General features: G+C 34.0%; 1 protein-coding gene across 1 annotated transcript; it reads right to left on the reverse strand.

Moving 5' to 3' along the window:
* Positions 1–15,868: 15,868 nt before the first annotated feature.
* Positions 15,869–16,645, reverse strand: LOC120185369 (transcription repressor OFP15-like). The gene has a single exon (XM_039189610.1). It carries the CDS (start codon positions 16,550–16,552, stop codon positions 15,869–15,871), a length of 684 nt encoding a protein of 227 aa, XP_039045541.1. The 5' UTR covers positions 16,553–16,645.
* Between the last annotated feature and the right edge of the window lie 1,999 nt (positions 16,646–18,644).

An 18,644-nucleotide genomic window follows, 5' to 3' on the forward strand; every position in this document is an offset into this window, starting at 1 on the left:
AACCCATTTTGTTTAGTCTTGTACTTAGAGATATAGAATTGGGTTTTGGTTTTGTCATGTTGCCTCTGGAGATTATGATTTCCGATCTGAGAGGGCTTTTCTTCAGTAGTTTTTTTATGGTTTTTCGTCAGGATTTAGGAGGCCAGAGCGGAATCTTTGGAATCTTATTTTTTTGGGCTGGTGTGGGTTTGTTGGATATGCAATATTCATTGCCGATTTAATGGGGTTTCTTTGCGGGCTGATTAGTTAATTCTTATAGTTTAGTTGTTGGTGGGAGTTTTGGGTGTTTTCATTTGGCCGCTGTTGATTTCAGAAGTGTTCGTTATGTGTGTAACCTGTTTGAATCGGGTTAGCTGAGAAGGTTTTCAGATTTCTTTGAGTTCTGGAATATACACCTATCCTTGCCTGAGGTGTTTGGCAGTTTGTGGAATTTGAGAGCAGTTTGAAGAAGTGTTTCATAATACTGTGGCCGCCGTTGATGTTTAGTTAGAGGAGTTGGTTAGTTATTTTGGTTTTACTGTCTGTGTTTGGTCCCTATTCAGCTCTTATTCCTTTAATGGTTTGTATGGTTTGGCTTATTTTTGTTCTGCTGGGGATGTTGTAGGGCTGGAATTGGACTGGTGATGTAAGCTTTTTGTGTATTCCGTTCATTACCATCTCAAGATATACTCTTTTTCCTTCAATTAGGATTAGGGAGTTTTTTAATGAGGTCCTTGAGGTGATGTATTTGTTATCTTTTAATAAAAAATACCCTCTTTAAAAAATACAAATCAAATAGTTTTGTTGCGCAACAGAATTAAATTCTCATTTGATTTCAAATGTGAAATCAAAGGTTCTAATAAACATAAAATAATTCTTTTTTATTTTTGATTTTCTTATCGGACGGAATCAAAATTCTAAAACAAAATCAATAACCACATTTATTTTCACGATAATTTCTGGTATACAAATTTTTTCCACTTTCAGATTTTTGGTAAAGCCATTAAAACAACATGATAAATCTCGAAACAAATTCGTTTACTATCTCATTTTTCCCACAATTCCAAATTATCTCATTTCTCATTCTTGATATAATGGTAGTGTTTTCAAAACCTCAAATGGGTACAGAAATAACTGTAACGATGTGATTTTGTATTTTAGGGTCTTGAAATGCTTCAAAAGAGGAAAAGGATAATGACTAAAGGAATAAGCAAGGCCTTGTGTGTAAGAGACATTTTTTTCTTTTTCTTTTTTATAAGCTCAATTACAAGAGTTGTTCTTAAACTAAAATCAAATTGATTTTTACAAAGGATGTTGGATTCTTTTAGAATATCTTCATTCTTTTGGACCAGAACTTAGGAAAAGAATGAAAAAGCTTCATTTTCAAATTTAATGAATATAGGTATGTTTCTCCCTCTCTCTTTTATACAGTGGATACACGTTTGTTATTTAGAGGGGAAAATAAGAATGATAAAGAATACAAATGGTCCGGTCGGTGGTCTTTTATTTAGTCTCTCGGCTATTAAAAGTTATAAAATGATCTTTTGATTATAAGGTGATATTTTGTTGAGTCCCCTAACTATTAAAAATTACATAATAGTCAGCCTACTATTATATGTTCCAAACTTTTTATTTTTCGTTAAAATATTAATGGTCATCTGAGTAAGACGTTAACTTGCTATTTGAGATATGATAAAATCATATTTTAATGATTATTATCAGCATCGTCGTTGCTTTCAAGCACTAACTCAACAACATAATATCTCAAGCACTGGCTCGACAAGATAATATAAACAGAGAGTCGACCACAAAATATAACTCAAATGGTTTTGAGATCAAATTTTATCACATCTCATTCAATAAGTTAACATCAAGCTCTGAGTTCTGACAACCGCCAATATTTTAACAAAAATATATGAGTTTGAAACATATGAAATAATCAGATAATCATTTTGTAACTTTAATAGTCCGAAGACTTAACAAACTATCATCCTATAATTAAAGAATTATTTTATTATTTAAAATAGTTAAGAGAATAAAAAAATAACATTTAATATACCCAAAAAAGAAAGAATAGAAGTTAGGACTTAAGAGTTAGAACCATGTCGAAGTCCTTGCCTGTACCTATAAGGCTACAGTATGATAATGAGACCATTTAAATTCAACGGTTGCGTGTGTTTCCCTCATATGTCAGGATTCTCTAAGCTGACTAAACACCAGGAGCTACTATTACATTAAATAAAGAGAAAATAACTTCTGTGATAAAAAATACCTTATAATATATGATTTTAATCAATTTTTTTTGGATTTACCAAAATGACCAACTAAATCGCAATGCGATCGATAATTCGCAACGCGATCTTCGGTATCGCAAATCAATTTCCAGATTCGCAACGTGATTCTGACTATTGCATTGTGATTTTCCAAATTCGCGTTGCGATTTTCCGACTATCGCAACGCAATTCTGACTATCGCAACGCGATTCTGACTGTCGCAACGCGATGCTGACTGTCGCAATGCGATTTTCAAAGCGCTATTATTATCGCAACGCGTATTTTTTTTTCAAATTCCAAACACGAATATTAATATATCGGAACACTGAACCGTCCACAGTATATCCCGTAATCGCAACTCATAACCTAAAACCCTAAATCACAACTCAGTCTCATCTCTATCTCTCACTCTCTAAGGCGACATCCGTCCCCATCTCCGACGAAATCCATCTATCTCCATCTCTCAGAGCCACCCTCACAATCATTCACGGTCAAAAATGGAAAATCAACCAAATCAACCACCGATGGTTACTTTTTTTAATTATTTTTATTTTGAAATTTTTTCATTATTATTAGGTTTTTCATATTGAAATTGATGATAAGTTTCCTGGTAATTTTAATAATAGATTAACCATTTTATTTAGATTGCTTATTAAATTCATTCGATTGCTGCCAATACTGCTAAACTGTTTAGTCTTTAAACCCTGTGAATTTAGTATTGTCTTTGTTTTGTCTTTTGGTTGAAGTAATGCAATCCATTCAAGTTTCAATTTTAGTATTTGAAACCGAGAATCGCAACGCGAAATGAAAATCACAACGACAGAATCTCAATGCGATTTTAGTTTCGCGTTGCGATTTTCATTTCGCGTTGCGATAGTCAAATTCGCGTTGCGATAGTCATTTTCGTGTTGCGATTTTCATTTTCGTGTTGCGATTTTAAGTTTCATAAACTATTCTTCTTCTGCAAATTGAAACTTGAATGAATTGCATTACTTCAACAAAAAAACAAAGACAAATACTAAATTCACAGTGTTGCAAATTTAAGTTTGAAGAATAAACTACTACTCTTTATATTTATTGTTCTTGGTATATCTTCACAGTGTAGTTTTTGGTATATCTAACTTGGTATGTTTTTGTTTTTGTAGAACTTTTATTCGGCTCAATTGACCTTAAGAAATAAATTAAGTCTGGCCAAAACAATTGCGTCGAAGCTTTCACCTGCACAAAGAAAAATATTTGAGGATACTTGCTCCGGGCCATGGCTGAAAGTACAACATCCGGGTGGAGATGCTATGTTGACCCATCTGTTTCTTCAAACCATGACTAGCGATTTACCAGAGACTATACAACGTCGTGATGAAGAGCTATGGTTTGATTTTCCACCGGCGTATGCGTGTTTGGGCGGGAGGAGTTTTGCTTAATCACCGGTCTACGCTTCGGACACGATGATGTAGGTCGGTACACTAGACATATTACCCACCTATCATGGTTATCGGGTTTTTTCCTGAGCTGTAAATGGAGAAGTCGAATTTACACGTGGAAGACTTGACGAGATTATTGAATAAGAAAGATGGTTTTACTAGGATGGATGACGTCGATGTTGTCCGAGTGCCTTCTAATACTTTTGCATGCCGGCTTTTTAGGCAGAGAGGCCAGACAACCTATTCCTAATGATCTAATTAAATTAGTAGAGGACCTAAATGCATGGAACCTATTTCCGTGGGGTTCGTATCTATGGAAAGCTACATGGAATAAGTTGTCGTCTGCCTTTGATGATCGAAAAAGTTTGCGTGGCGATGGTTCCAAATACACTTTGTCGGGCTTTATTTTGGCCTTTAAGGTAAGAATTTTTATATAATATTTCCAAAATTATAATTAATTATTTAACAATACTAATGTTGTTATTATATTGTTTGTAGATTTGGATATTTGAGGCCTTTCCCGCCATGCAGACATATGCATTAAAACTTCTAATGATATTCCTAGGGCTATTTCCTGGAAGAGGAAATGGACCTTGCAGCAATGGGAAGATTTACTACCGTATATGACAATAATAATGTAAGTTAACACAAATACTATCATATGTTATAAACAAGTTATTACTAGTACACGTTTAACTTTGTTGAGCTTTATATTGTTAGGAGGCCAACACTCCATTACAGAGGCTGACACCCACGGAAGCTGAGCTGCCACTGATTGGTGGCAAGCTAGTAAGCATTTTTTTGATGGCACGGATGATGAGCGCCTCCACTTCGAGAGCCATCACCTCACCCAAAACCATCACCTGATCGACCCGACTATACACCTCCACAACGAGAGCCATCACCTATTATGTCACATCATCGAGCCTCTTCTCCACCATCACCTCTTGATAGGCGACCGAAAAAGATGCCACAAGTTTATCTCCCTGTTCTTCACCTCCACCTCCACGGGATGAGTTAGGGGAGTTACGTGATGAGGTCAATGCCTTGCGTGGAGGAGGTCGGTACTTTACGCGATGACAATGGTGCATGGCGTGTTGAGGTGTCTACTTTACGTGGTGAGGTAGCCGCTCTACGTGAGATGGTAGCATCGTTGTAAAATGAGGTTTACTCTACGCAACGAGGTAAGTTAATATTTTTCATATTTAACTTGATGATAAATTTACTCGTAATTTCACTTAGATTAACCATTTCACTTAGATTGCTTAGTAAATTCATTTGGTTGCTACCAATACTGCTAAATTGTTTATTCTTTAACCATTGAAGTTAGTATTTGTTTTTTTTTTGTCTTTTGGTTGAAGTAATGCAATCCATTCAAGTTTCAATTTGCAGAAGAAGAATAGTTTACTTCGCAACGCGAAAATGACTATCGCAACGCGAATTTGACTATCGCAACGAAAGAATCACAATGAGAAATGAAAATCGCATTGCGATTCTCTCGTTGCGATAGTCAAATTCGCGTTGCGATAGTCATTTTCGCATTGCGATAGTCATTTTGCGTTGCGATAGCCATTCGTGTTGCGATTTTAAGTTTCAGATTCTATTCTCCTTTTGCAAATTGAAACTTGAATGAATTGCATTACTTCAACCAAAAGACAAACACAAATACTAACTTCACAGTGTTGAAAATTTAAGTTTCAAGAATAAACTACTACTACTCTTATATTGTCATTGAACCTGCACTAAACATATATGTTGTCCTTTTAAATGTTTTATATAAGTGATTACTTCTGGAATGTTATATGATGCATTTTGTGAACAATGATAGAATAATGACTTGGGTGAATACCGTGCAAGTTTGAAATATATTTGTCTTTGTTTTCACTGTTTAATATCATGTCTATTTATTTACTGATTTATGTATTAATTTATTTTTAGCGGCCCGCTAAGGTGGATGCTCTACGCGGGTTTTTCTTGCAAGATGGAGTTCACGCATCAGACGACGTGCACGTGTCATTACGTCTCTGTTCACCCCAATAGTGCGAAGAATCCGTAAGAAAAAGCCCGACTCACCTGTCATTGTTCAAGAGGCCTCCCCTATCGTTCAAGAGGCCCCTATCATCCCTCAAGAGTCCCCTCCCACCGTTCAAGAGGCCACTGTCATCGTTGAAGAGGTCCCTCCCAACATTCTAGAGCCCGATTCACACGGCGTAATATATCGAATTATTGAGAAACACCCTCACGTGCCGACATGATGGATGACTGTTGGCTTTCGTATAAGTTACGGCCAGTACCATTCCGGCAGATGAAGTGGAGAGGAAACAACTACCGGAAACAATTCTGGATAATACCCTTTGGGCTAAGACCGCAGTTGATTTTATCTACAAGAGTGGAGCCAAGGGTGTTACGCTGACATATACAAACTCAACGATGATATGCATTTGTTGATTGAACGGTCTTGGTGGGGTGTTATTAGGGGTTGAAGACAATGGCTATTCGATGGGGGGTAAGTCTTATATTTCTTCTTATATTTCATTTTGATTAATTTTTTTTAAATTTATGTAATTCACTAATATATCTTTTTTTTTGTAAAACATATTGATGCATGGGTGTCACGTCTTCTAATAGTAAGGAAATTGAAGAAAAATAAAAATAAAAAAAATGCGATATACAATTATGTCGACGTCTTTTCACGTAGTTCCTTGAAGAATCAACGACAGGAATCATATGTGTTGGCAGGTGTTTATCCTGTTTTGGAACGTACTCATTGGTTTCTCATCGAGCTTCAGCTCCCATCCCAGAAGACAATAGTATGACAGCATGATAAATTACATATCATTGTCTGATTTGAGAGATATTATTAAGGGATGGAGCTCTCATTTGGCTAAATTCTTGGATGCGATTAATTATTGGACTTATTCTGGAAACAAGAAGCCAAAGAAGTTCAATGTTACAGTTATTAGAGACAAGACCGCGCCACAACAAATGCCGGAAGCCAGAGGGGATTGTGGTCCTCTCGTATGCATGTTGGAGCGTTTGACGACAGGAAGTACACAGTTTCTACCTCCCACCGATAGAGATAGAGGTGCAGTAGGCTTGTGGTTTCGGCATTTTATGGCTAGAGCGATATATGCGAGATGTTGCCTACCTGCATCCGCGTTATGAAAGTGTCCATAAACAATTTGTAAGTCAAATGCAAGTGTTGTTAAGGACCTAGAATTCAATAATAATTTGATGTTTGTTGGTTTTAGATGTGTAGAAAGTGTTATTTGAGCAAATGTTTGGTTTCTGCATGTTAATCCTGAAGTGAGCTGCGTGAAATTGATGTATGGGTGCATAAACAACTGTCTGGGGTACACTTTTTTTGATTGTTTAATTGATTCTTAAAAGTCTGATTTGTTTAATTGATGAGGAAAATAATAATTATTATCATTTTTTGCTTGTTTAATTGATTTATAAAAATTGATTTGTAAAAGTTGATTTGTTTAATATTGATGTGTAAATAATTCTTATTTGTGCTTGTTTAATTGATTGAAATGTAAAAGTTGATTTGTTGATTTCAATCTGCATCATATTGAAGGCAAAAGACCTGTTGGAGGTACACTTTCGCAACGCTAAACTCAAAATCGCAATGCGAAAGACAAAATCGCAACGCGAAAGTCAATTCGTGTTACGATAGTCTAATACGCTTTGCGATTTTCTCGTTGCGATAGTCAAATACCCGTTACGATAATCAAATTCGAGTTGCGATACTCAAATTCGCGTTGGGATTTTCTCGTTGCGATAGTCAAATAGTCGTTGCGATAATCAAATTCGTGTTGCGATAGACAAATTCGCGTTGCGATAGTCATATTCGTGTTGCAATAGTCAAATTCGCGTTGCGATTTTTGAGTTGCGATAATCAAATTCGCATTGCGATAATCAAATTCGCGTTGCGATAGTCAAATTCGTGTTGCGATATTCAAATGAATGTGTAATAAGTGATAACAACTGAACATATCATAGCAATGTTCAAACTCAAGTTACTAATACATGCCTAACTGAAAATGTTAAAAGTTTACACATAAAAACACATAATAGTCAAATTCGCGTTGCGATATTCAAATGAATGTGTAATAAGTGATAACAACTGAACATATCATAGCAATTTTCAAACTCAAGTAACTAATACATGCCTAACTGAAAATGTTAAAAGTTTACACATAATACAACGTTTGCATTTAAAAATCACTTAAGTTAATAGTCCCAAAAGGTGAAGCGGTTGTGATTTTGATTGCGATTTGATTGCCTTTTTCTTGACACCATATGAGCTTTGGATTTTGATGAGGATCCATATTTTGGTAGAGGAAAAGATGATTGTGATGGCACTGGTGATCCACATATCAACCTTGTATTACCACTTTCCTTGTACCGACTATATGTCGATCTCTTCTTCTCTTCACCCTTAGACGGTATACGATCGTGACATTTTGGTCGGCCAGGTAGCCTTCTATCCATGGCTGGTGGCAAAACTGTTTGTAAGTCATCTGGTATGTCCCACTCAGAAGGATGTGGAATAGGGTAGATAATCTCGGCATAAGTCTGTCGATATACTTCTGTAGTGTAGCAATCCATAGTATGCGCTTGAATCATCTTGGTTTAGATGAAGAGCAACTTTATAACATGCCCACACGGATAACCAAATGTTTGCCATTCATACAAACAAGTCTTTGCATTTAGATCGACAAACCCATTTAAGTTATTATCCAGTACTTCAAACAAAGTTTGAACATGGTTCAACTCTCCATTTGTTGACTTCACTACACGTTTCGTTATCTTTTTTCAGTCCATGGTGTAACGCGATGTTCCAATGTTCCTGTAATTTAATAAATAATACTTAGTAAAATATATGATAAGTTACGACTAAAGAAATATACTTGCATGGTTCTTTTCTTGTAGTACCACTGATGAATAGAGGCTCGAAAAAACTCCATTAACATAGTATGGGTAATTTCCGGGAATGACGACTTAGAGCGTTGATTGATTCTGCACTATTAGACGTCATGAAACCATATCTTGCTCCAAGTGATGTACTCTTGACCATCTTTCAAACCCGACATCTTCTAGTGTTTGAGCACACTGAGGCAAAACACGTCTTAAACAATTTATGCTTATTAAAATCCACTTCCCGATAAGCTTTTACAGCCTTCCAGTATGTCCATTTGTGATTTTTATACCAACAGACCTTGATTTTAGATTTCTATATAATTAACACCACAAAGTCCATGAAAGCATCTGGGAAACACCTTCTAACAGCGTTGTCAATTGAGTTTGCCCTATCGATATGATGTCAGATTGCTAATAGGACCTATGCAATCCCTAAGATACCCCATAAACCATGTCCATGAATCAGAGGTTTCAGATTTGCCAACCCCGTAAGCTATTGGCAGTATCCCATTGTTAGCATCCATGGCTACTGCTAATAAGTTTACTCCAAGGTATCGATCTTTTAAATGTGCCCGTCAACTATAATAACTGGGCGCATGCAAGTAATAAACGAACGAATCTACAAAATCATATAACTAACAAAAAATGAGTCAACAAAATGAGTCAACAAAATTATATGATTTACTAACCGCAGCACCAATGGCGATAAACAGAAACTCAAAGCGTCCATCTCTATCTGTTTTGATATGAGTTATCGACCCAGGATTTTTCAGCTTTAAATTGTGACAATAAGCCGACAATTGGGCAAACGATGCTTCTGGCGACCCCCTCAACAATTCCAAGGCATAACATTTGGCTTTCCAAGCTTGAGAATATGAGATACTAATCTTGAACCGAGCATTCATGTCAGTCATAATTTCATGTCCCCGATATACCCTGTCATTCAAAAACATTAACTCAGCCAGAAAACCACCCAACACATTTTTGTTTACCTGTCTATGGTGAGGAAAAACTTGGGTTCTTGAACATGTATGTTTATCAATAAAAGTCCTAACTTGAAACATTTCGCAATCTTTTATCCTCTTTGCAATCATACGCCACGTACAGTTTTTGTCAATCATACACCTTGTTTCGAAACGATCTTTGCTTGATTTGTTAACTTTTAGTTGATAGCCATCTTCCACACATTTCGTATACAAAGCTATCTTCAAGTCTTCCTTTGTATCAAAACAATCATCTTTCTTGATACGAATTATTTTTGTGTAACAATCAACTGCTATTTGCGAATTTGAAATTCAGTGTTGCGACAGTCAGAATCGCGTTACGATAGTCAGAATCTCGTTGCGATAGTCAGAATTGCATTGCGATTTACATATTCGCATTGCGATTTACATATTCGCATTGCGATTTACATATTCGCATTGCGATTTACATATTCGCATTGCGATAGTCGAAAAATCGCAACGCGAATTTGGAAAATCGCAATGCGATAGTCAGAATCGCGTTGCGAATCTGGAAACTGATTTGCGATACCGGAGATCGCGTTGCGAATTATCGATCGCATTGCGATTTAGTTGGTCATTTTGGAAAATCCAAAAAAAGTTGGTTAAAATCGTATATTATAAGGCATGTTTGGTCACTGAGGTTATTTTCTCTTAAATAAATCCAATGGCATATACTTTTTTAATCGCATAACTTACACGTGTACGTTCACAATCTGTATTGCGTGATAACTAATTACAAAAAATAGTTCATCGAATGACGGGATGTAACCCCATACCGATGCAGGTAATCTGATCCGATCTGAAATGTCACATTAGGGTCACCGGAGCGACCCACTGTAAAAATGGTGAAAACTTTAAAACTTTTATTAAAACATGTAACTTATAAAATTATTTATCAGTATGCAGAAATAAAACAGATTTTCAGACTCATATATAAAACAAAATACAATTACATGCTCCCTAATCGTATGTACCGTACTCTGCAAACAGCACAGGAAGAACTCCCTTACTGATGACGATAGATGCACTGGTACAATTCTTTTAACATGAAAAGGTGAGCAATAGAGTGAGGTTCGAAAAGCTCAGTAATACAGAACTACCAGATGATGCTGAAGAACGTGCAGATACAAATAAACATATATTTCCTTATTGGTTCAGATATCTACAGATTTCTTGAGCTGAGGTCCCATTGATATTTCAGGTATTAACAGATAGTATTTAGTTCTGATGGAAAATATTTGGAATGTTTAGGTTCAGAATATCATAATAGGTTTTCTAGTGTGTTCCCAAAAAATCATGTAACTTTTCATATCTTTTTTAAAACACATATATATACCCCCATCCGTCAAGTCTAAAATGTGTCGGTTCCCCAGAACCATACACCCACCGACAAGTACAGTATGGCCCTGAGCACACAGCCGAGGAGCCGGTAAGTAAGGTCATGAGCACACAACCGAGAAGCCTCCATGTATACTTCCTCCAACATTATCCCCAAATAAAATATGTTCTGTCCGTAAACGGATATATCCAAAATCAAAACATAATCCAGGTCAAGTATCAGATCAAAATCTAGGTCAAGTATTCGATCAGAATCTAGGTCAGTTATTATAATAGAAATCAAATCGGAAATCATGTAAATATCCAGGTGATTAGGGAACACACCAGAGTTTACAGAAATTATTCAGAGGTACTGGATAATCTTAACAGGTAGAGAAACATGAATCTTCAGTATACCGATAGGATATCGAAATTTAGAATCACTATAGGAAGAGTTCAATAACTAACGAAATCATCAGTTATTCAGAATGTGACTTGGCTGATAAGGAATAAATGAAGATTCAGGACATTTACAGTCTATGTCGATTGATTTCATTATCAAACAACTTCATATGAATATCTCCTAGAATTAATGCTTATTGACTGGTAAATTCATTGTCATTACAGAGTATTTACATTTTAATACCACAAATTCTAGTCCATATATAATCTTCGGAATCATCGCTGAATAAATCTTCCAATGTCTTTATTTTATGTTCACGCTTCCACTATATCATGAAATGCTGGCGTGCTTGATTTGTAGTTCAAGATCCATAAGAACATTACATCATGTATGTTCATTAACGTTTCTAGACTCATCCACATCACTTACTTAATCCTTAGTGTTTGAGGTTACTTAGTTCATTTAGCATTCAAGTCTATTCCAGTTACTTCAGGATTTTCCAGAGTAATTCAAACGTTACTGAATTTCAGATACATGTTGTACTTCCGTTCCATTCAATTTGGTCTTCATGGTTGATTTGTCGAACAAACATCCAATTTCTATTACTAAATGCGATATAGAGTTAATCTGAGCTGAATACTTCCAAAATTTATCATCGAGCCAAACTTTGAGAACACAAACACGCATTCAAGTAATATCTATGCCATCCAGGTATTGACATAGCTTTAGGGTTGATCTACTCACTTAAATTGTGTTCCATTACTTTTAAAGGTAGTCCAATACATATGCTTACTTTGATTCCTTAATTAATCCAAGACATTTACTTAGTTTAGTCCATAAGGTTACTTTGGTAAATTTTGGTATTCAGTTTTATTCCATTCACTTCAGAGCTCGAGGATATCCAATCATTCCTGAGCTTCGTGATATTCTTAGGTCATTTCCATCACAGGGGTATTTTGGTCATTTTATAGATTCAGTGTATTTTAATCATTTTTTCCTTCCGATCTTACTATTAAATTCAATATTATCATTTATTTCAGTCATTTCGAGCAATTCTGACAGCAGAATACCCCCATAAATTATTCTTCAGGTATTTACTCATTACTCGAATATTTTTGGGTCAAGTGCCTTCTCAAATTTTACAAACGGAATATCATGAATTTTTTTGTACAAAGATAGGACCTTAACAATTAAATTCGTACTTAATCGAGTTAAGTACAAATCCTCAAAGTACTTTATCATTTAGGATCAACTCAGACTATTGTATCTCTCAAGGGCATTTTTGTAATTTCTTAACTAGATAATTTCGATATTAGCTTTTAACGAAAATAATATAATATAGAGATCCTATGATTAATTACTTTCTTGAACACTCTCTGATCTTGAAATGATTCTCTTAACAGACTTCTAGTATCATTCACAAACCCTTTTTGGTGTTAAAAACCAGCTATCCAAATTTTCTAAACAAAACTATCATTTCTTATGCACATCTGTAATTATATCAGATCAATATGCCCTTTCAGAGTTATTAACCAACTTCCAGGAATAATTCTTGTCATCCTACAATATAAGGGTATTTTCGTAATTTTACCCTACCGGAGTAATCTCATAATTTCCCATCTAAGTACCTTTAACGTTTAATCTTTGATAATATAAAATATAAGTTACAAATCCATGGTTGATTTCTTTATCACTAATCACACAACTTGTAATTTAATTATAACAATCCCTCAATCTCCTATATTAATCATTCGATCGAATTTAGTTATCGAATTTCTACTACATTCATATCGAGTGTATAAATTAATCAACTCCACAAAAGTGATCAACATTATCATATTCATGCATTTACCGATACCAACATGTTCCATAAAGCATAAAGAGGTAGTAAAGTATTACATCGATTTCCATGCAATACTAATCGACCGTTAAATTCTATTCGAATGCCCTCGATCTTGAAATTATCTTCCAATAATTCCTCAAATGCATATCAACAAAAATTACATAAAAAATGGAGCATAATTTTGAAAAACGGATCGAATTGGATGATAAATCAGTGCAAAACAGCTTACTGGGTTCGAATTTGGCGAAACAGACTTAGGATTCGAATTCAAGAAGTCGAAAGCATAAAATATGACTTTCAAAAATTTGGAATTTTCGGTTAAAATCAAAGTCAACGGATTTGACTTTCAATTTCGAGGTCTTCGGGTCTGAATTTCGAAAAACGGACTGCGAAATCGGATTTGGAACGTCAAAAACGTCAGGATAGGTATACTCGGTCAAAGTCAAAGGTCATTTAATGCCTGGTCAAAGTTCTAGTTAACTTTGGTCAACACCGGTCAACGGTCAACGGTCAACGGGTCGGGTCGGGTTGGAACTGGTCAAACTAGTTCAAAACCGGTCAAACCGATCATTTTGACCTTCCCCATGCACAGTGGCGGCGCGTGGAACATCTTCCGGCAGCCTATAAATCATGGAAAAATTCCTAAAAATTATTTTAAGCGATTTCGAGGCACTTATAAAGCTCGATTCACAATTTTGAATGGTGGAGTGCTTGATTTCAACGAATCGGAAACTTTGACCGCTTCACCTCCTCACGCGCCGCCGTCGACAGAGACCAAGGATGACACCGGCGGACTCGGAACGATGCAAGAAACACGATGGTGCGGGAGGTGTCGTAAACGGATCATCGGATCGTCGTGAATCGACGAAAAATCAACTAAAATCGAGTTATTACCGACGATACTTTCGACTGAAATTAACGACAGACGGCGACGATTCACGATGAAAGGTTTAAGGGGTTTTATTCATCGGTCGACAACGAACACGATGGTGGTTTCGGTTCGTCGATCGGAGGTCGGACGGTGAGTAAATCGGAGTTGGAAGGAGAGTTGAGGGGAAGGGAAAACTGATATTTTTATGCAGAAAAAATACGGGAATAGGTGTTATAATTCATCCCAAAAGAAAAATGGTCAAATCATGAATTTAGCCACTGAATTTCCTGCACTTCTTAAAATGGTTTACCCACTTTGAAATCTTATAATTTAATCCTTAATTTTCTTCCAAAATACCAATTAAATCAAATACTTTATAATTTCTTAAAATTTAGCTCCTAAATTGGGATGTTACACGGGAGGTTATTGTCGTGACGGGTCCAGAATTGTGGAATAATTCAGGACCTAATCTTGATGAAAACAAAGGGGAAGAAGCAGTAAACTAAAAGTAAAGCAAAGCAACAAACGTTGCTTACACCACATTGAAGTCAGGGTTATCCTGCACTTGACGCCACACAACATAATAAAGTTCTTTTAACCCCAAATTGCACACAATAAAATATTAATACTGAAAATAACATTTATTGAAGTGCCTTTGAAATCGCTTTTTCTTTCTTTCAAGAAATACCTTTGAGAACGCTTTTTGCATGAAGCGCGTTATGCTTATATGACAGCAGTATGGAGCACATATTGACCTAAATTAAATAAAGAGAAAAATAGAAAAATTATACGAATTTTATCTAAAAAATAAATACACATGGTGTATGTTGAAGATATATATTTTTACGAGCACGTGTTAAACTGAACGATGGCGCACATGTATTAACTTTATATTTGATCACCCAGTTAATGTACATTTAAAAAGTTATATTTATATATCGATATATAAATATATTTATATATTATATCTCTGTCTATTGAATATTAATTGAATTAACATTAATGATATATTTTTTAAATTAATTTAGGGTAGTTATAAGTGATAATATTTATTTTAAAGTCTTTCAATAATTTGACAATAAACATTATGTAATTTTTGAAGTTCAAACTCAATATGTTTAAGAATAACAATAATTATTTTAATAATTAAAAACACATAATTCGTGTAATATTAATGATAAATTTTAGACAATGCAAATTCTTCTAAAATTAGACGTATAATGTCACAACTTGATAATATTTTTCACTAACAATTATTATAAAATATTAAAAAAAAGTCAATAATATAAATGACTAACAATCTAACATTAGTTTAAAGATTTTATTAAAAAAACATTAGTTTAAAGATTTTATTAAAAAACATTAGTTTAAAGATTTTATTAAAAAACATTAGTTTAAAGATTTTCATAAAAAAGATCATAAACATAACCACATGGATATCAGGAGCAGAGTAACGTTGAAGCAAACTGTGGGGAATTTTAATTTTATTAATTTATTAAATAAATAAATCGGACAGATTTTACTCTATACGTGAAATTTGTCTCATGTGTGATGAAATAATTACTATTTCCTTTTTAAATCAAAATTTTACCCTCAAAAAAAGTAAACAAAAAGCTTTGCATGGAAATTTCCCAGTAGTATTCTCGAACTTCTATCTTCCATTAATTGCAGAAGACAGTGCAACAAGTTGACATGTGCAAATGTCTAAGTCGTGTTTGGCGACCCAGAAAGTAAAAGGAAAAGACTGAGCAAAGATCAGAAAACAAAAAGTTCATTACCATTTCAGAAAACTAGTGGATATACACAACAAGATTTCTACTTGAATCAAAGTTCAAACACTGTGTGATAAAGATGAAGACACATCATCATCTTTATCATCTTCAGTGATCTTCTGATCTGATAACGAAGACACACAAGGTGTTGTGGCTGAAGAACTAGATGATGATGATGAACACGAAGAGGAAGACGAGGACGCTGAAGTACAGAAAGATAAAGGAGAAGAAGGGGAGCGGGAACGAATACAATCATTGTCAGTGGAAGAATTAATCGAGGCTAGTTCCACAAGCAAATCAACAAAGGCAGCAACGATGCAGCCATGGATGGCTTTCCCATTAGCTTTCAAATACCAACATAAAAGCTCTTCAAGCTTTTCCCAACCCTTCAATCCGTTAGCTTCCACCATTTCTTCCATGGAGTTCCTGAAATCAGCAAAGGGATCTCGAGACTCCATTGACAACACCACACTCTTTTTTAAAGGCAAAATCTCATCACTCGTGATCGGCTTTGCTTCTTGAAGGATTGAACTGGTCTCTCCAGGCTCGAAAAACAGCCTCTCGGACCTTACTAAACCTTGAATGACGGTCTCAACCGGATCATCCCCGGGCTCAGATGGTGTTTCATCAGCTCTGAAAGAGAGGGTTCTTGGCTGCTGACAGGGAGGCCATGGCCATGAGGAACTTGCTTGTATGCTGTTGCTCTTGAAGAGAAAAGGGAGCTTCATCTTCTTCTTGCCCATGTGGTTATGATGAATGTTAAAAGAGTTTGGGGGTTGAAATACTCAAAATCTTTTGTAAATATTATGTGAATTCTTTTATGCGGGCATTAATGGGTGAGTCAGACTCGGACTGAGAAGGAGTAATAGTGTTGAATTGAATCAAAGTTGCAGAAGTTGAACGGTAGATACTGCAAGAGAGAAATATTAATTGCGACAAGAGATTGGTGGGGTTCTCTGATAAATTTATTATGTTCAGCTTTAAAATTTATTATCCTTCACCTCAACGGCTTGTCTCAGGAAAGAAAAATTAATATAAGGTTAATATATGATATTATTGAATATATTAAAATATATTTAATAATTTAATTTAACGTTATTTATTATGTTGACAGACTAATAATATTTTAGGTATAAATTTTTTTTTTTTAAAATTTGATAACTGATAAATTTTAGTTATCAATAAGTATCTATACATATATATAAGTGTCAATACTTATTTCACTATGAAAAACATTAATTTAAGGTTATATTTTAAATGAGTTTTAAGATATTAATTTAGTAATTATAAGCATCTAATAATTTATTTTTATGTTACAGTATATATTATTATTAAATTAAAAATAATAAACATAGATATTAAATATTTGTTATTATCTTTGGTTAAAATTGTTAAATTTAAATTTTAAATAATATTTTATAAAATATCTAAACAATTAATTAATTTTTTGTGTAAATAAAATTATTAAACTAATAATGTAGGTGGAAAACATAAAGCACTATTAAAATTTTTAAAACATAAATTACACAACTTTTAATAAAGTATCGATACATGTACAAAAAATATATATACTTTCAACATATCAGGTAATTTTTTATCGGTTTTGTCATAATGAAACTGATTTTGTCATATTTTTATATGTTATATTGTAAAATATCGATACATTTTAATAAAAATGATCAATACTTTCAACATATTAAGCAGCTCTTTACTGGTTTTGTCATAATGAAACTGATTTTGTCATATTTTTACTTGTTATATTGTAAAGTATCGATACATTTTTATAAAAAGGATTAATACTTTCAACATATCAGGTAGCTCTTTACTGATTTTGTCATAATGAAACTGGTTTTGTCATATTTTTACCTGTTATATTGTAAAATATCGATATAATTCTATAAAGTATCGATACTTTCAACATATCATGTAGCTCTTTACCAGTTTTGTCATAGTGAAACTGATTTTTTTTCATATTTTTACCTGTTATATTGTAAAGTATCGATATATTTTTATAAAGTATCGACACTTTATAGGCGGTATTACTGTTTTTCTTTTAAATTCCAAAAATATCGATACTTATTTAAATGGAATCGATACTTTCAACATATCCGGTAGGTAGTTTAATGTAATAGGTAGTCCCTATTTGTTTTACCGTTTACATTATTAATAACCTTAAAAAAACCTGTAGGTATTTTAATGTAATAGGTAATGCCTATTTTTTTTTACTGTTTACATTATTAACAACCTTCAAAAAAACGAGTAGGTATTTTAATGTAATAGGTAGTTTAAATTTTGTTAGCATTTATTCCTAAGGTAAGTTTATCATAATTGATAACAAATTAAGTAATTACATATTTTGTTATATAACTACTTAATATGTTATTATGCTTGATAATGTTTTCAGTAATTAACCAGTTATGTTATTATTGGTAACATTTTACGCGTTTACCTAATATGTTGTAATAACAAATTAAGTAAATAACCAATTTTGTTATATAAGCTCTATTTATTACATTATATAAGCGCTACCAAATATGTTATTGTATTTGATAATATTTCAGTTAAATGATATAACATAACCAGTCTACATTTTAACCGGTTACTTATTTAACCAATCACACTATTTTTAATCATTTTTAACCGTTTTTAACCGCCGTACAGCAAAACTTCTCTCACCTCAACTCATTAATTACGTTCTGTAATTTTATGTGGTGCATCCAGTACATAGTCGTAATTAATTTTAAATTAATTCTTTGATTATTTACGTTATTATTTTATTAAACTTTGAGCAGTAAGATGTTGAGTATCATTAATTTGAGGACTTGATATGTTAAA

The sequence above is a fragment of the Hibiscus syriacus genome, unplaced genomic scaffold (assembly GCF_006381635.1).
Source record: "Hibiscus syriacus cultivar Baekdansim isolate YM2019G1 unplaced genomic scaffold, ASM638163v2 tig00113099_pilon, whole genome shotgun sequence".
NCBI classification, from domain to species: domain Eukaryota; kingdom Viridiplantae; phylum Streptophyta; class Magnoliopsida; order Malvales; family Malvaceae; genus Hibiscus; species Hibiscus syriacus.